General features: G+C 47.8%; 1 protein-coding gene across 4 annotated transcripts; it reads left to right on the forward strand.

Moving 5' to 3' along the window:
- The first annotated feature begins 1,728 nt into the window (after nucleotides 1-1,728).
- On the forward strand, nucleotides 1,729-18,183 carry Brpf1 (bromodomain and PHD finger containing, 1). Of its 4 annotated transcripts, NM_001415934.1 has the most exons (14): nucleotides 1,729-2,120; nucleotides 3,995-4,600; nucleotides 7,956-8,915; nucleotides 9,947-10,109; nucleotides 10,475-10,606; nucleotides 10,966-11,094; nucleotides 11,786-12,095; nucleotides 12,412-12,732; nucleotides 13,037-13,321; nucleotides 13,801-13,948; nucleotides 15,032-15,168; nucleotides 15,271-15,389; nucleotides 15,787-15,941; nucleotides 17,319-18,183. In NM_001415934.1, exons 2-14 carry the CDS (start codon nucleotides 4,005-4,007, stop codon nucleotides 17,500-17,502), a joined length of 3,639 nt encoding a protein of 1,212 aa, NP_001402863.1. In that variant the 5' UTR covers nucleotides 1,729-2,120; nucleotides 3,995-4,004; the 3' UTR covers nucleotides 17,503-18,183. The 4 variants fall into 4 exon arrangements, with proteins under 4 accessions (NP_001402863.1, NP_001178501.1, XP_038964258.1 ...); NM_001191572.1 differs by having other exon boundaries at nucleotides 1,748-1,887; nucleotides 15,032-15,389; XM_039108330.2 differs by lacking the exon at nucleotides 1,729-2,120 and having other exon boundaries at nucleotides 4,005-4,600; nucleotides 10,966-11,112.
- Nucleotides 18,184-19,078: the final 895 nt, after the last annotated feature.

Genomic DNA, 19,078 nt, shown 5'->3' on the forward strand with positions numbered 1-19,078 from the left:
ATACTAGTGGTAAAAGCCTGTAATCACAAGTTCAAGGCCAGTGTAGGCAATTTATCTGGACTTTAAAAAAGTTTTTTTTTTTGATAAAAAAGAAAAGGCTGTTGTGATAGATCCCTGGCCTTGTATGTGCAAAGCCTTCTCTTCAGTCTCAGTAATGGAAAAAGCAAATCTGTATAACTTCTTCAATTCATTTATTTTGTTTTTTTGTTTAGATAGGGTCTTGCTGTGTCACTCATCCTGACCTGGCACTCACAGGTAGTCCAGGCAATCCTAACTCAGTCCTCTTGAGTGCTGAGATTATTGGCTTATTCTGAATTTTTTGGGTGAGTATAATAGCTATATTTTCTCTGTGCATGCGAATCTTACACAACAGACACTGTGTTAGACAATTTACAGACCTCATCTCTCTTAATCTTTACCATATCCCTGGGACAGAAGGACTATATATTATCTCCATTTAATAACGGGGAACTCAGTTACAATAAGCCATTTCTTTAAGAGAAATCACCGATTTTACGACAGACCCCACTGTTTAACGGGGAAACAACTTCTTGGAGTGCTGGTTTTATTGGCATTTCTCCAGGGAAAACTGTCCTAGGAAAACGTGCACTTTAGGGTGCTGAAAACCAAGTCTGCGTGAAAACAAAACAAGTTTTTCAGTGACTATAGCATCTTGAAAGATTTTATCATACTCTTCAATGACAAACTGCAAACCCTGCTTGACAATGATGATCCAAATTCTTTAAAATCCCCACCAAATGACACAATTTTCAAGCTCCAGGTTTACAAATGAGGAACCCAAAGAAGAATTCAGCAATTTTCCCACGTTCACACTTGAAGTGTCAGTCATATTCAATGAGCTGTGTGTTTTGACACCGTCTTCCAATCAGCCACCGGTAACAAAGTAGTCCAGCGCTGCCAATCTGAGTTCCACGGTTTTGTAGGGATGTACCCCGAACCTAGGGCCACGCCTTCCCTCCGCCTCGTCTCCCTTCCGTCTCAGATTTCAGCTGAAACCCGCCCCTTATTTTCCTAAGTCCCGCCCTTACCCTGCTGCACTGTGGTGCCCTTTCCCAGCTGTATCTTCATCCCTAGTTTAGCTCCACCTTCCAGGTTTACCCACAGCTCCGCCCTTTGTTACTTGGGACCCTCAGGCCCACTCTTCCGGCTGTGGTCGTCGCATTAGTGCGCCGCTTTCCGGCGGCTCCGCCTCCCAAACACAAGCCCCTCCCACGCTGGGCTATTCTTCTCACGTTGCCCCGCCTCTGACCATAACTGCAGGCCCCTGCGGCTCCCTTGCCTCCCCATAGCTCTGGGCCCTGCCCCCAGCTCCGCCCCGCCCTGCGCTCCCGCCCCGTCCCTCCCAGTCGCCTTCCTCGGAGACCAAGGCCAGGTCCCTACCGCAGCAGCCGCGCCAGCAGGAGGGAGGGAGCAGGAGGCGGCAGAGGGGGAGGGGAGAAGGGCGGGCTCCTCACACCCAGCCTCGCGCTGCCTGTCCGTAGTCGCAGATTCGCCACAAACGGCCCGAGGACCCCGGCTCTCCCATACTGCGATTTCGGTCTCCAGAAACTCCCGTTAGAACATGGAAGCGCCCGCTGTGCCCTGTGAGGTATCAAGAGATCTTTTCCAGACCCACAGGCTGCTCGCAAGCTCCTCAATAGACCGGCGGGGAACCGTGGCGAAAGTGCGTCTATGCAGCGCCACGGGACCAAATTTACCCTGGCGGACGCCGTCGCCGTCGCTGCTGCCGCCGCCGCTGCCACAGCCTTTGCCGCCACGGTCTCGCCGCCGCTGTCCCTGTGCCGCCTCCAGGAGCCCCCTCTCCCCATTGTCCCGGCGGCACCGGGTTCCCAGGCCAGAAGATCCAAAAGCTCGGGAAACGCGAGGGTGCTTGCGGAATTGCGACGCTGGGGCACCGGCGGGACCAGGAGTGGCAGGGGTCAGCGCGGGAAGCCGGGGGAGCCGGGCCAGAGCGTGCGAGGCAGGAGCCGGGGCGGCCACCTTCGCGTCTCGGAGTTCGGGTTTCCCCTTCTCGGCCCGTCTTTCCTCGCCGGCCTCCCCACGCGGGGTCGGAGCCCCGGCGGGCGCCCCCGGCAATGAGCCCGGACTGGAGGTGGCCGGTGAGTACGGGCCGGGTCCGGGAGGTAGTGCCAGTGGAGAAGGGGCAGCCCTGGCGAGGCGCCCTAGGCTCCTCTTGAGCTCCTTGGGCGGGGAGAATTGACAGGCCATTGGTTCGTGGGGAGCGTCCGCGGCAACAGTGTTCCCTTTGAAGCTGCCTGGGCCAGTGGCTGAAGGGAAACCTTGTTTGACTTGTTACACTTTGACAAAAGGAAAGTGGTGCAGCATCCGGGAGACTGGGCTCTAGCCCCGCGGGCCTTGTCCCACCCCCTTCCTCATACTTTCTTCAGCTCCTGGAGTTCCCGGGAGTAGATGCTTCCGCCATACCCTAGGGCCCCAGGGCTTTCAGAGCTCAGTACCTCTGACGCCAGGTCCCTTGGGGCACTGTGCTAGTTCGGGAACCAGGGCAGCAAAGCCAGAACGACAGCGTTCACCAGGGACCCGGCTTGGAAAGAGTTGAGCTTGTTTGCACCTATAATTGGTTTTGTGTTTAAAGGCACAGCAGCAGGTAGGAAATAGAAGTGAGTTGGAGTTGAATGTGTAGCTTGGCTTGAGTTGTTGCCGATAGATGGACGAGAGCTGCCCATTCTCGTGGTTAAGACTCAGGAGAAAGAAGGCTGAGAGTCAGTGTTTGTCAGGGAGGTTAGGTAGGCCCTGCATTGGTGGTCCCAAGCAACTAGTCCTGAGAGAAATTAGGCCAGTACCAGGCTAAGCTGGGCTCCCTGGGGTTTAGTGCCATCTGCTGTCTCTACTCTCCCAGAAACACTGCGATGGGGGAGGGTTAGCCCTTGAGAACCTTGGAACATAATGCCTAGATTTTTGTTCATGTTTGTGCCCTTAGGGCCTGGCACTCTGTAGTCCCTGAGTTAATGTTGCATGAATCTGTAAATGAGGAAATCAAGTGCAGCTTGTGATGTTTTCCCTGTGTAAATGACCATTTTCACATGGTTTCTCCCTATGTCTTCCCACTCAGTTCCAAGGTGAGGATCCCCATAAAGTCTTCAGCAATGCACTGATTACGAAGTCCATTGGTTTCTGTTGGACTCTAGGACTCGGTCATTGACCACTCACTCAGGCTTACACATAGGCAACTTTTAATTCTTAATCTCATTTTCTTCAGCTCCTAATCTGGTGGTCTTCTCACTCAGCTATTCATTCAACAGGTTTCATACTATTTGCCCAGGCTTGAGAGTCCATTGCATACTAGGAGCGGAGGATTTAGAAGTAGGTAGTTCTGGTATCTACTGAAGATCTTAGTAAAATGGGAGAAGACAAAACCAGAAAATGTCACACTGGAGGTGAGAATAGAATGCCATGGAAACAGCTTTTCCATGAGAGTGAAAGAAATCATAATAAAAGTGTCATTTGAACTAGGTTTTGAAGAATTTGTAGGATCCTACCAATCAGCATTCCTAATAGAGAGCCCTTTGTACCTTGAGAGATTATAACACGCAGGGAATTGTATGTTGCTGTGTGTAGACAACCATAACTACTGAAAAAAAATCTAGAAAGGAAGACTAGGGCCAGAGAGCAAAAGAAATTCCTTGAATGTTATATTAGATGGTCTGAATATTACCCTAAGAAGCTGGAGAGCAGCTAGAGGCTTTTAGTCACATAATTGGTATGATCATTGCTATTTAGAAAGATCACTCTTGTCACTTTATGTGAGACTAAGCTAAAGGAATTGAGACATAGGCAGCAATAGGTCAAGCACCCGGACCAGGACCTTTATAAAGAAGCTGGCACCTAGAGATGCTCTAAAGAGATGCTGGCCAGGACATGGAGACCTTGTGAGAAGGAAGACTGAAGAGAGTCCACTGTATAGTGTGGGAGCTGGAAACTGTCAGGCCTGTGCTAATTGATCTGTGTATTCTAGATGTGACAGCATGGGGGTGGACTTTGATGTGAAGACCTTCTGCCACAACTTGCGGGCAACTAAGCCACCATATGAGTGCCCTGTGGAGACTTGCCGCAAGGTTTACAAGAGTTACAGTGGTATCGAGTACCACCTGTACCACTATGACCACGACAGCCCACCACCCCCACAGCAGACTCCGCTGCGCAAGCACAAAAAGAAAGGGCGCCAGTCACGACCAGCCAACAAGCAGTCACCCAGCCCCTCTGAGGTCTCACAGTCACCTGGCCGAGAGGTGATGAGCTATGCTCAGGCCCAGCGCATGGTAGAAGTGGACCTTCATGGCCGTGTCCACCGAATCAGCATCTTTGACAACTTGGATGTGGTGTCGGAGGATGAGGAGGCCCCTGAGGAGGCCCCTGAGAATGGCAGCAACAAGGAAAACACTGAGACACCTGCAGCTACACCTAAGTCAGGCAAGCATAAGAATAAGGAAAAACGAAAGGACTCCAACCACCACCATCACAGCGCTCCTGCCAGTGCTGCTCCCAAACTGCCTGAGGTGGTGTATCGTGAGCTAGATCAAGATACCCCTGATGCACCGCCCCGGCCTACTTCCTACTACCGGTAAGACCACCACCATCTCCTACCTCTAGAAAACCAGTCAAAACCAAGCGAGATGACAGGCTGATAGTAGATAGCAGGGTAAAGGAAAGTCTGCAAAGGCAGTATGAGCTGTCCCTTAGCCCTATTGACACATGCCAAGTCCTGTGTTCAGGGCTTTATAGGCATCTCTCCCTTCCTGCTCCTTTAAGGATTGTGTGTGTGTGTGTGTGTGTGTGTGTGTGTGTGTGTGTGTGTGTGTGTTTTGGTTGGTTTCTGCTTTTGAGACAGTCTGTCTGTTTTTCATGATTGGCCTAGAATTCACTATGTAACCCAGGCTGGCCTTAAATGGGCAAGAGAGCCACCTCCCTCTTCTGAATGTTGTACACCTAGCTAAAGCCACATCTTTATTTTTAGAACTCTTTCAAAGCAGTCATTGTTCTCCTTTGCCAGGCTTGTCAAAAGTCACTTGCTAGGAATCTCCGAACTGAGGTTGAGACCCATGTCCACCAAGCCTCAAAGCTACAATGTTTCCTATACTCGACATCTTGCTTCTAGAACCCCCATCTGCAGAGCAGGTGCAGTGCTCTCCCTAGGGCAGAAGACACTGGCTTCATAAGGCCTTAAACACAAATGATAAATCTTATGTAATTTCCCACTGTTTTGTTCTGTCATCTCCTTTAACAACTTTGTAAGCAGAGTTTTATTATTGACATAGTATCTCTCCAGGGCTCTTTTATATATATTTTTACTTTCTATTCCATACATTCTAAGATCTAATCATAGTAGCTCCTTTTGAAGTTGCAAACAATCCTAATTTTAAAAAATCTCTTTTACACTGATTTGTTCATATGCACATGCATTACAGCACCTGTGGAGGCTGGAGAACTATCTGTGGGGTTCAGTTCTTAATTTTACAATGCACGTCCCGGGTCCAAGGATTGGACATTAGGTTTGGAAGCAAGCAGCTTTACTTACTGAACTTGTCTTCTGGTCCTGAAGCCACAGACATAATAAAGCAAATTCCTTTAACATGAGAAAAAAAGATGTAGGGTGGTAAGACTGTATGTAGAAATCTCAGTCACAGGATGTTATCAAAACCAATTGTAAAACCCCCTTAGAGTCTTGGCAGCTAAAGCCAAGAGAACAGTTTGTTCATTTGTGTTTATTTATAAAGGCTCTTATGTGAAAAGTGGCTTTTGCCAAATATGCAGTCCACTTGATGTTACAATGACTGTCAGGTTTTTTGTAAAAACCTGAGGTTTGAGGTCAAAACTCTAATAACATAATTTTCTCTTGCTCAAATTCCAGTCAACTTCTTGAGGGGGAGGGAGAGGGTGGTGTGTCAGCTGGTGTGTCAAGAATTGAACATGACACACAGCCTACCAATCTGTGCCACAGTCTGTAATCTGGGAGCCTGTGGGAGTGTGTTATATCTATCACATGACAGTTCATGTGTCATGGCAGAGGAAGGCAAGACCTGATGTTTAAGAGAACTAGTATAAGCCCTAGAACTGAACTGTCCAGCTATTTTACTCTAGCTCTGATTATATCTTATTCTGGGAGCACAGTTGTGCTTTCCTCAGAGAAGAGGGGGAAAGAAGCTGCCTCCTATACACATTTTAGTTTTTCCTCCCTGCCACCCTCTAAATGCTTTTCAATTGAACAACACTGAGGACCTATTTCTGTCCAGTGAGTGAATCAGATATGATCGCTACCTGTGTCTAGAGAATGAGTTAGGAACAAACAGCTATAATTCAAGACAAGGTGGGTTAGGGCTATACAAAAGCTAATAAATTGATATTTATTGAATACTTGCTCCATGTGAAACACTGTTCTAAGTGTCTCCCTGTATTAACTCATTTCATGCTTACAACAGCTATGGCAGGCATATTAGTATTACTTCTCTATAGATAAGGAACCAGGGGGCTTAAGAGCTTAAAGTTGTTTACTGTCATACAGAGACCAGGCAATATAGCCTGAGTTTCTCTGCATCTGACCTGCTCAGAGATTGTTTTCCATGTAGAGAGAGGAATTAACGTTCTGCTAGAACATGGTGTATGTCACTTGGTTTAGCCTCCCATGCCCCACTAAGTACAAGGTCTCATATATTGTAGACTGGCTTCCAACTCACAGGATAGTAGCCTTGAACTTTTGATTCTTCTGCCTCTACTTCTTGAGTGCTAGGATTTACAGGTTTGCCATCACACCTGGTATTACAGAGTGCCAGGGTTGAACCAGGGCTTTGTGTGTGCTAGGCAAGCACTCTACCAAGTGAGTATAACTCCAGCTCCTTGGCCATTTACTTTTCTAATGCCATTTAAAGGTGTCATTTACTGAGTATAGCCATTGTATTATCAGTTAATCTTTGGTACAGGGCAGAACAGTACTGTTCTGAAGGTGGCAGAGTGGCAGAGACAAAATTTAAAACCAAGTTTCTTCAAAGCTAAAGTCCTATTCTTGACTTATACTGTGTAGTTGACAATGCCACAGTCTAGTTAGCTTAAAGCAGGGCAATGTGGATGCCTGCTGTGTCATAGCCACCTGGAGCAGGCTCTAGGCCTCCTGGCTCAGAGAATTCAGAGTGGCTGTGGAAAAGGCTAGGGGCAGCGACTGAGTGCCCCTCTGTCACTCCCTGGTGATGTGACCTATCTGTGATAGGTTGTTAACATTTTTCTCAAAGCTTCAATTCATCTAAAATCACACCCTCAGTCTTCTGTCACTGTAGATAAATAAATGATCATAAAGATGATAAGGGACACTGATCTGTTAGCTATTACCAGAATAGCTGTACCTTGGCCTAGTGCCTGGTCCATGATGAATGCTCAGTCAGTTGTAGCCATTATCTTTCAAGGCTGTTCTGAGAACATAGTATATAGAATTTGAGAGACCGTAGCACCTTCTGAGAGAACATCCATGTGTCTTTGGTACTTGTCATCTTTGCTAGAGGCCTCTATTCATTTGCCAGTGAGTCCAAGGGCTTTCCTTCCTCTGACAGTACAATCCCCGCCCCCCCCATATCCTCACAATGGGACCTCCCTACTCCAGCAGATCCCCCTTTAGGGGTTTGGCTGAGCCTCTATTACTTCAGGGAAGACTGCATCATATGCTAGCCACAACATGAGTACTACAGACGTGGGCCTATGTTCATGACCAGGCTCTTGGGCACTTTGTGAAGAAGTTAGCTTCTCCCACATTTAAGTCTCCTTTTCTGCAAGACAGTCATGATGCTAGTATCTATAAATGTGGGGTTAAGGTAAGGCTCGAATGATACATGTATATGTGGGCAGAGGCTGGGTGCTTGGAGGCAAGAACAGTGCTTTGTCTGAAGGAGAAAGATATCAGCCATGTGATGCCAAGCTGCCTGTGTGCACTGCAGGTACATCGAGAAGTCTGCAGAGGAGCTGGATGAGGAGGTGGAGTATGATATGGATGAAGAGGACTACATCTGGCTGGATATCATGAACGAGCGGCGGAAGACTGAGGGTGTAAGTCCCATTCCACAAGAGATCTTTGAGTACTTAATGGACCGGTTGGAGAAGGAGTCGTACTTTGAGAGTCACAATAAAGGTGACCCCAATGCACTAGTGGATGAAGATGCTGTGTGCTGTATCTGCAATGATGGCGAGTGCCAGAACAGCAATGTTATCCTCTTCTGTGACATGTGCAACTTGGCTGTGCACCAGGAGTGCTACGGTGTCCCCTATATCCCTGAAGGCCAGTGGCTGTGCCGCCGTTGCCTGCAGTCACCTTCTCGTGCAGTGGACTGTGCTCTGTGCCCCAATAAGGGCGGTGCCTTCAAGCAGACAGATGATGGCCGCTGGGCCCACGTGGTGTGTGCCTTGTGGATCCCTGAGGTCTGCTTTGCCAACACAGTCTTCCTAGAACCTATCGATAGCATTGAGCACATCCCACCAGCTCGGTGGAAGCTCACCTGCTACATTTGTAAACAGCGGGGCTCCGGAGCCTGCATCCAGTGCCATAAGGCCAATTGCTACACAGCCTTCCATGTGACATGTGCCCAACAGGCTGGCCTTTACATGAAGATGGAGCCTGTGCGTGAAACAGGTGCCAATGGTACCTCCTTTAGTGTCCGCAAGACAGCCTACTGTGACATCCACACACCCCCAGGTTCTGCTCGTCGCCTGCCTGCTTTATCCCACAGTGAAGGTGAGGAAGAAGAGGATGAAGAAGAAGATGAGGGTAAGAGCTGGAGCTCAGAGAAGGTCAAGAAGGCCAAGGCTAAGTCCCGGATTAAGATGAAGAAAGCTCGAAAGATCTTGGCAGAAAAGAGGGCAGCAGCACCTGTGGTGTCCGTGCCCTGCATCCCACCACACAGGTACACAGGCAACAGTGGGCAGGGAGGGGAGGGAGAAACATTCAGAAGGACTGGGGCCTGAGTAGAATGGCCAGCTTGCCTTCTTATCAGGAGCTGCATGAAAGTAAATTTAAAGGGGATGATCATAAGTTAGGCATCTGAGTTTTGCATTAGGGCCAGAAACCGCCATTATCTGGCAGACAGAGCATGTATTTAAACTGCCTTTTTTGTTGGTGCAGTTAAGATGAAACAGCCATAGGAAAGGTGATCTTCTCATGAAGGGAGAATCAATGAAAAGTGGGAAGGAGAAGGCTTAAAAGTTGTGAAGGAACTCAGTGGTCTGATGTGCATAGCATGTGTAGGGACCTAGGTTCAGTCTCCAGCACAGCAAATAATAAAACAGTGCATAACATGTACAACTTGATTATGCATCAGAAGTGCCAACTGTCCTCTGTTCCTAAGGGCCATCTTCCCATGCTGCAGACTGTGCCCTGTAGAGTGCTGTTCAAGTTAGACTGTGGTTGTCAGTTGATTTTAGCTGCCTTGTGTTGCCTAGTTGACTTCATGGGTGTTTGCTGTACTTGTACTTTACCTTCACTTGGTCTTAGCAAAAAGGCCGACAACTGTTGGGATACTTTGTCTTCTCCACAGTCTGAGACGTAAGAGTCAAGTCAGGCCTGCACTGCCGTGACTAAGCAGACTTAAAGGCAGACTGATGCTGTTCTGCTCAGTGCTGAGAGTTAGTTTCCTCTCTGCTATGTTGTACCACTTAGGACACTGTTAATTATGCCTTAAACCCAGAGTTCTGATCTCTTTTCTTTTTGAGACAGAATCTCTTGTAGGCTGGGCTTGAACTATATAGTCAAATGTAACCTTGAGCCTCTGGATCCCCCCCCCCCCCACCTCTCGATTTCTGGGATTATGGTGTGAGACACCATGCCTTATTTTCCAGACCTTTTTGATGAGCATCAGAGCCCCTTACTCATTCCAATTCAGGAGCTCTTACTGGCAGTCGGGACCTAACAAGTTTTTATTTTGTTCCCTGGTTCCAGGCTCAGTAAGATCACCAACCGCCTGACCATCCAGAGGAAGAGCCAGTTCATGCAGAGGCTACATAGCTACTGGACTCTGAAACGACAATCACGGAATGGGGTCCCACTACTCCGGCGCCTGCAAACACACCTTCAGTCTCAGAGGAACTGTGATCAAGTTGGGGTACCGTGTCCAAATCCCTGTGGGCTGTGGAAACTAGTACCAAAAGGGCAAGGACTAAAATATGTAGCAGTAGCCTCCAGCATCAAGGAGCTTAGGGTTTCTAAATTAAATTAACACCCCACCCCAGTGCAGACTCAACATGAAATCTATGTACTATCAGCTTGGTGGAAAGGCATTGTTCCTGTGTGTTCATTAATTCAACAAACATACCAAGCATTTTAGGTGCTAGTCCCTGGTAACACATGAATAGTGGTGCTATTGATAAATTACTGGGTTCCCTCCTTGGCCTAGGTTTCCTGGGCACTCCTCTCCTGGACTCTGCTCTGGCTCTCTTACCATCTTCTGACACCCTTTTACCTCTACAGAGAGATTCTGAAGATAAGAACTGGGCTCTCAAAGAACAGCTCAAGTCCTGGCAGAGACTCCGGCATGACCTGGAGCGAGCTCGGCTACTGGTGGAGTTGATCCGAAAGCGAGAGAAACTGAAAAGGGAGACGGTGAGTGCTCCTGGGCCAGCCCTGGTTCTCAAAGCAGAACACAGCTCTGGAGAAGGTAGAGTGTTGTGTCCCTGGCCAAAAAGCACCAAGGCCCATACTGGCATTATATGTCCCTGAATTATGTGCTTTTAGGCCTGTGGGAAGCCAAATGTCAAGAGACTGCACAGAATCCTAACCTCTGTGACCCAGGCAGCTCAAGCCAGGAGATTAAGGAACAGGGACCAAAGTAGATAAAGACAGCTTTCTTTCATGGGGCCTGAATAAGAAAAGCATGTTCCCGAGCCAGCAAGGACCATCTCCTTTGACCTCTGCTGAGGGACTGGCCAGGACCTGGCTGATCCAGCTTTTTTGTGTGTCAGATCAAGATCCAGCAGATTGCCATGGAAATGCAGCTGACCCCTTTCCTCATCCTCCTCCGAAAAACCTTGGAACAGCTCCAAGAGAAGGACACAGGCAACATCTTCAGCGAGCCGGTCCCTCTGTCTGAGGTAACCGAATTGGACGAAGTAAGAATCCCTTCCCCTCACTCCAACTTCTTTTTCTTCCTCTCCCAGTTGGACCCCTGCTGCAGGTCTGACCCCTGGGACTAGGTTGGGACCTAGGTATAAAGGATTCGGTGGCTCTGGGGCAGAATAAACTGAGCTACATGTATCACCTCAACTCTAGTCTGTCCTTATCACATCCCAAGAACTCAGAATGGGAGGCCATCTGCACTCCTTGCCCAGAGTTTACCAGATGAACAGTTGCAAGGCAGAAAGATACTTTCAGGGTGTTCAAGCATACAATAGAAACTTCAGAAGACTGATAATCTAAAGAGCCAACTCTGAAGCCCTAGGTTGACTCTTCTCTCTGAAAGATATAAAATGAGACATTTGAGGCAGCAGCCTTACCAAGAACCTTAGATAACCAAGAACAGTATACAAGGTGGTACAATTTTTAGAGACTTCTCACGACTTTTTTCTCGTTAAAGCTGCCAATGGTTCCAGGAAATATATTGGCCTACATTTTCATCATCATTTCCAGGAGAAAGTCAGTACTAGAACTTCCCCTTGTACTACATGCCTACCTCTTAACTATGGTGGGAGGTGGTTGCTAGATGCATTTTAGGGGTGCTGTTAAGAGTAGGGTTTGGGAGAATGAGAATAGATCTCCACTTAGACATTTACCTTGCTCTCCCAGGTACCTGACTACCTAGACCACATCAAAAAACCCATGGACTTTTTCACCATGAAGCAGAACTTGGAGGCTTACCGCTACTTGAACTTTGATGATTTTGAGGAGGACTTCAACCTCATTGTCAGCAACTGCCTAAAGTATAATGCCAAGGACACCATCTTCTACAGGGCAGCAGTGCGACTCCGTGAGCAGGGTGGTGCTGTCCTCCGTCAAGCCCGGCGCCAGGCAGAAAAAATGGGCATTGACTTTGAGACGGGCATGCATATCCCTCACAACTTGGCCGGAGATGAGGTCTCACACCACACTGAAGATGGTGGGTGATAAGTCATCCGCATGTATTGAGGGCAATGCCAGAGATGGACAGTTTTCCTAAAGTCCCTGGGAGCAGAGCAGGCAGTATAGGCAGAAAACAGCTGGGCTGAGCAGCAGCAGGCTATCCCCAGGAATGCTCTCCCAAGAGCCAGACTGAGTGAATGGATGGCTGGACCACCATTCTACATACTAGTGATGCTGTTTTACAGCTGTGCCTAGGAGAAGCCAATGGGAAGAGTGGGTTTCCTCTTGCCTGCCCAGGGGCCCAATGGGCTGCTCTGAGCTTGACCTTTCTCCCCCCCAACTCTCCCTGGCAGTAGAGGAAGAGCGTCTGGTCCTGCTGGAGAACCAGAAACACCTGCCAGTAGAAGAACAGCTGAAGTTGTTGCTGGAGCGGCTGGACGAAGTCAATGCCAGCAAGCAGAGTGTGGGCCGCTCCCGGCGTGCAAAAATGATCAAGAAGGAGATGACAGCACTGCGGCGAAAGCTTGCTCATCAGCGGGAGACTGGCCGGGATGGGCCTGAGCGTCATGGTCCCTCAGGTCGGGGCAATCTGACACCCCACCCAGCAGCCTGTGACAAGGATGGACAGACTGACAGTGCTGCAGAAGAGAGCAGCAGCCAGGAAACAAGCAAAGGTCTGAACCCTATAGCAAGGTGGACCCCAAAGCAAGTCAGACTTTGTCTCTGCAGCATGTCCTCAGCCCTGCTGACCCTAAGCAGAGGTCCTTCCTGCACGGCTACCTGTCCTTTCTTCTTCATTACCCAGTCAGGGGCTTCTTAGCTACCTCTGGCTGTTGATATGAGTTGTTCTAAATCCCTAGCCCCAAAATCATCTTAAGTTTAGATAATGATTCTGTATTCCCAGCATGTGACCCTGGATATCTACCTTCCTTCTCATGTCAGGCCCCTCACCAACTCTCCTCTCTTTCTCTGCTCCAGGCCTGGGTCCCAACATGTCCTCAACCCCCGCACATGAGGTGGGCAGGAGAACCTCAGTTCTGTTCTCCAAAAAGAACCCGAAGACAGCTGGACCGCCCAAGAGGCCGGGCCGGCCCCCAAAAAACCGGGAGAGCCAGATGACCCCCAGCCATGGAGGCAGTCCTGTGGGGCCCCCTCAGCTCCCCATCATGGGCTCCCTACGTCAGCGCAAGCGGGGTAGGAGTCCCCGGCCCAGTTCAAGCTCAGACAGCGACAGTGATAAATCCACAGAAGATCCCCCAATGGGTGAGCCTCATCATCACCCAGCCCCCAGCTCCCCCTCTCCTCTAAGAGTGAGCAGAGCTGCCATTCTTCCCAGCTTACTTCAAGCCCTCCTTTGTTTCCCTATAATAGATAGCTGAGGAGTCTTTTAATTCCATCCCCTCACCTTTCATTTGTAAAAACTGAGGCCCAAAGATACTGACCCAGCCAGGTTCATATCCAAGCCCCCTCTCCACCATCACTTTACCTTTTCTCTTCTCTTCCGCCTTGGGGAACTTCCTGCCCTTTAAGCCCTTTATGTCTTTAGACCAAGGGAAGGTGAGGGTCAGGGCAGAGCTTTGGCCAGCTACGGTAGAAATGCCCAGAGCTATCTCTGCTGGCCAAAGCTGAAGGAAATTTTCAGTCCAGAAAGAGAACTCTGATTCCATTTTAACCCCCGATGCTGGCTCTGGTCTATGTCTTCCTGACCAGTTGGTTCCTTCCCTCCTCCTCTTCCCTCCAAGACTTACCAGCCAATGGCTTCAGCAGTGGGAACCAGCCAGTGAAGAAGAGTTTCTTGGTGTACCGTAATGACTGCAACCTTCCCCGGAGTAGCTCAGACTCTGAGTCCAGCAGCAGCAGCAGCAGCAGTGCGGCCTCAGACCGGACCAGGTACTAGCCCTGCAGATGGGAGGCAGGCTGCAGAATGCCTTTACAGGCTTTTCCCACTGGAAGTTGGATGGCAGCCATTCGTTCCAAAGGAAGGAGTTCAAACCCAAGTGTCCCTGTAAAATAAATGGAATGGGTTAGTCATCCTAACAGAACAAAAGACACCGTCATAGGTTAAGCTGAGGCCTTGGGGCAATGCAAACCATTGCCTTGTAGCTAGGATTTGCCATCAGACACTTGATTTTGGCCTCAAAGATGTTTTTAAAAACTGAATACAGGGGGTTGGGGATTTAGCTCAGTGGTAGAGTGCTTGCCTAGCAAGCACAAGGCCCTGGGTTCGGTTCTCAGCTCCGGAAAAAAAAAAAAAAATCTGAATATGGGGCTGCTCTTCCAGAGGACCCTGGTCCAATTTCCAGTACCCACACAGTATACTCTAGTTCCAGGGGGATTTGATGCCCTTTGTTGTCTTCCATAGCCACTGTATGTACATGGTACACAGACATACATGCAAGCAAAATGCTCATACAGATAAAATAAAATCTTAAAAAAAGACACCCAAAAACAAAACTCCAAAGGACAGGATTAAATTTATTTAAAAAGCAAGAATCTGAATCTACATAACATTCTCAGTCTCGGTGTTCAGAGGACCAGCTGGGTGTGCTAAATCATATCTATGATCCCAGCACCTGGAAGATGGAAGTAGGATTGCTGCAGCCAAAGGTCAGCCTGGGCTCTAGAACAAGCTCTAGACCAGCCATCTCAAGGACGGCGGATATAGCTTTTTGGTGGAACACTTTTCTAGTTTGTGAGATCCTAGGATCAATTTCAAGTGTGTCAGAACAGTAAAAAAAAAAAAAAAATAATAGAGCATCTGACAGTTCTCTGGTTGGTTTTGTTTGTAGGCAGGCGTGGTGACAGAGTTCTATATTAATCTGATTCTTAGCCTATCCTCTAAGGGTGGACATTGCCAACTTCATATAGTCTCAGCTTTTCAAAAGTCTAGATTTGGGAACTTAACAAGGAGAGGACCCTGCCATGCCATCCCCATTTCCCCCTGTGATTTGCATTCCAATTGTCTTTACACAGCACAACACCCTCAAAGCAAGGCCGGGGCAAGCCCTCCTTCTCTCGGGGCACATTCCCAGAGGACAGCAGTGAAGATACCTCAGGCACTGAGAATGAGGCCTACTCCGTGGGCACTGGCCGCGGCGTGGGCCACAGCAGTAAGTACCCTCACCCAAAGTCAGGGGTGCTGGGGACCCAGTTTCAAAGCCTTGCCAGCCCCCCAGCTGCTGATCCGTCCCCTCTCTCCCGTTCCTGTGAAGTGGTAAGAAAGAGTCTGGGTCGAGGAGCTGGCTGGCTGTCAGAGGATGAAGACTCCCCATTGGATGCTCTGGACCTTGTGTGGGCCAAATGCCGAGGCTATCCATCATACCCAGCTCTGGTAGGCCTACAGTTTCTCTTGTCCTCACTCCTTTCTTTACAGCCCTAGGACTGGTATTCTTTTTTTTTTTTTTTTTTTTTTTGGTTCTTTTTTTCGGAGCTGGGGACCGAACCCAGGGCCTTGCGTAGGACTGGTATTCTTAAAGTGTAGCCTTGCCTTCTCTCTGCCAAGCTGTGGAATACAGGGCTCCTTAGTAGGCAGACTGGTAGACACATGTATTTCAGTACCTTAAAGAGATCCCAGTTAGTTTCCCACCTCTCCCTGTCTCCTTTTGCACCATAGGTTCTGAAATCATGCAGGTCAACACTGCAGCCCCTGTAACATTCTTTGAGTTCTTAGATAGGGCTACTCAGGGAAGAAGTGACCTAATGAAACTGGGCTTGTATTGCACCCTCAGATCATTGATCCAAAGATGCCCCGAGAAGGTATGTTCCACCATGGGGTTCCCATCCCTGTACCACCACTGGAGGTTCTGAAACTTGGGGAACAGATGACACAGGAAGCCCGAGAGCATCTCTACCTCGTTCTCTTCTTTGACAACAAACGAACCTGGTAAGGAAAGAGGGGTGCATTTGGTGTGCCTTAAAGCCACAGATATAAATACAGCCATCTGTAATGTGACAGCAGACTGCCAAGAGACACAGCAACAGATTAGGTTATTACAGAGTGCATGGGGGTGGGGAGGGCGCACTTAGAATAGCTCTAAGAATGGGTGTGTGGTCCTTCGTCTGATGGACTGAGTAGGCAGTAGCTGGCAAACAGCTGTAACTAGAAACCAAAGGACCATCAGTGACTGACAAATTTAGGGTGGCTCTCTGCCCACATTCAGATGGCTTCTGACTTATTTTTTCCATTTTTCCTCTATAGTAACAAGATGAGGAAAAACAAGCATAAACATTTAAGCCTTAAATCCCTCCTGTTAAAATCATGTTAATTGCCTACAGATGATCATCTGTGGTTTCCCTAAAGCAGGTGGGACAAGATATTTGCACCCATAAGATGCCCTGCGGTTATGCTGTAGAATTAATATGCTTTCCCAGCGAGATCTCATCACACTTAAGAATTTAAAAGGAAAAGTCTCTAATAATAGCATGCAACTGGTGCTGGCAAAAAAGGGAACCAGCCTCAAACACAAGAAATCCCATGTACACTGTCATCCTTAAATCTCTTTCAGATCATGGTGCCAGGTTGCACTTTAAACAGTTTAAACAGAGATAGAAGACTGCAAGTCTGACCACTTGGGCATATGGGAGATTTACACAGCAAAGAAATTGCCAGAATTTTCTAAGTACACCAGTGTTGTTCTTGTCTGAATAGTTGTTACCTAGGGTCGTCTGGGTCACTTGATAGAATTACGCTTTTCCTTATAAGTAGTTCACTTGGTGGCAGACCAGGATGCCTTTAATGATAGCTGTCACTTGCACTGCCACCTTAGAAGCATGTTCTTTGATATGCAGATGGACCTGATGGCTGGTTTTAAATCAGTGTTACCTCCTTTTGTTTTGGGAATCGAGATTAATTGGATATCAATCTTGGTGAGCAAACATTAGCAGAAACATTTTTTTCAGAAACCCTAGACTGCCATTTTGGTACAAAATTTTCTGTCCTACAGTTTCTAACACACCTGGTTAGTCCACTACTTACTTTCCAATTATATTGGAGGCAGAACTCCTTTAGCTAACTTCTACTAAATGTAACTTAGTATTTCCTAAGCGAGTCTTCTAGTAAATCCTTTGTAGAATCAATGTTAATGCCTCAAGTTTCTCCTGATTCAGTTATTCCCCTGTATAACTGTTGCTGGGCTATTCTTCTCAATATACTACACAGTTCCTTGAGAGCAAGGCATTTCTAAATGCATGGAGTGCAAAAGGGCTAGTACTTTTCTACCTGAAATCATGCCTCATTTCATCTTTTTAACTTGTCTGACAGGCAGTGGCTGCCCCGGACTAAACTCGTTCCTCTGGGTGTGAACCAGGATCTAGACAAAGAGAAGATGCTGGAGGGTCGCAAGTCCAACATCCGAAAGTCAGTGCAAATTGCCTACCACAGGGCTCTGCAGCACCGAAGCAAGGTGCAGGGTGAGCAGAGCAGCGAGACCAGCGATAGCGACTGATACTGTCAGAGGCCAGTGGTACTCTGTGATGGCTCTCCTTCCCTTTGCTCATTGTCCTGGAGTGATGCCGCCCTCTGCACTGATCAATTCCTGGTCTTGGGGCCAGTCTCAGGGGAAGTTGGGTAGGGGAGGTCCCTCCTGCCCTGAGTGCAGCTGGACTGTACAAAACACTCCAAGGGCCCATGGCCACTCAGTGCAAGGAGAGGAGAGGTCTCACAGGTCTAAAGAGTTCAAGAACTCATGGCATTGTAGGGTAGGGTGGTGGGCCTCAATTCGAATACTGTAAAAAACAGGCCATACCACCCTTACCTGCTCATGCTAGGGGAATTCATAACTGCCTAGAGGCCTGAGGCCCTTGCAGGTGGTAAGGTAAATCAGCATCTTCCCAGCCTAGCAGTGGGATTGATGTCTGTCTAGCCTGGAAGAGGGGCACTAGGTGACCCCTCCCCTGCTGTTGTAAATACTGTAATTATTGGAGAATTTAAATTATTCTCATTTGTAACTGCGTTTCCGGGTCGCGCCAGAGTCATTTGGTACTAAAAAAAAGAAAAAGAAAAAAAAAAAAAAAGAATGGAGCTTGTCTCTACTTCCTTTCTTTTTCCCATAGAGTCCCCCTCTACCTTTCAAACTGGTTTGTATTTATTTCAAAGGAAGAAAATATATTGATTCTTAGAAAATAAAGTCTATTTAGAATTCTTTCTTCATGCCTTCGACTAGGGCAGAGGGATTCAGGAGAGCTCTGTGTCTCATAGATGGGTGTACTTTGTGCCCAAGGGGTTGCTGACTACTGTGCATATAATCATAAGACATATCAGATAGCTAGATATGGTAGCACCGTCCTATAATCCTTGAACCTGAGGTGCTGAGACAGGAGGATTGCCTTGAGTTCAAAGAGGAGGCAGAATAACGAGACAAGAACCTGTCTTTGAAAAGTTTCAGTAGCAAAGCTAAGAATTCACATGCCCCATGCACCGAGTAGCAGGTGCTGCCCTACATACCTAAAAATACATAAATTGTTTCTAATCCCTGCAGTAACTATGGATGGGCTAATAATAGGCTGATTATCCACAGTGACAGACCCATACTAAGTACCTTTAGATACACTGTTGTGTAATCTTTACAGTAATTATGGGGTGTATTAATAACAGGTTGGTTATCTCAGATGCTAAGGTTTAGAAAAATTAACTTGCCAAAGTTCCTACAACTAAGAAGTTGCAGAGCTAGGACTTAAACCCCGGTGCATTTGTCTGGAAAGGTGTCTCTTCAGCTGGCATACTAAAACCAGATGAAGAGTTTTCTTTTATGGATTCAAATGCTTTAAGTCCTTTGTTAGGACCATAGCTTAAATGCTTCAAATGCTTCAGTTGAAAACAAAATAGGGCTGTACAAGACTGTTAATACACATGCAACCTTGGCATTTTTTCTACTTTAAATACTTGTTGAAGGGAATGCTTTCTAAAATGCCAGGCACTTGTAAGGTGACAGGCCTTTAGATGAGGTAATCACAGTGGAACATGGGTGCCCAAGACCTTATAGATACTGCAGAATGAAACTGAGACAAAAGACCCAATTCGTT

The sequence above is a fragment of the Rattus norvegicus genome, chromosome 4, assembly GCF_036323735.1.
Source record: "Rattus norvegicus strain BN/NHsdMcwi chromosome 4, GRCr8, whole genome shotgun sequence".
NCBI classification, from domain to species: domain Eukaryota; kingdom Metazoa; phylum Chordata; class Mammalia; order Rodentia; family Muridae; genus Rattus; species Rattus norvegicus.

Bases quoted from the DNA above. Each gene is read 5' to 3' on its own strand.
- Brpf1 (XM_006237055.5), top strand. From the start codon at position 4,005: ATGGGGGTGGACTTTGATGTGAAGACCTTCTGCCACAACTTGCGGGCA. The intron at 13,949-15,031 runs GTACTAGCCCTG...GTCTTTACACAG, and splicing joins GCGGCCTCAGACCGGACCAG to CACAACACCCTCAAAGCAAG. The intron at 15,942-17,318 runs GTAAGGAAAGAG...CTTGTCTGACAG, and splicing joins TTTGACAACAAACGAACCTG to GCAGTGGCTGCCCCGGACTA.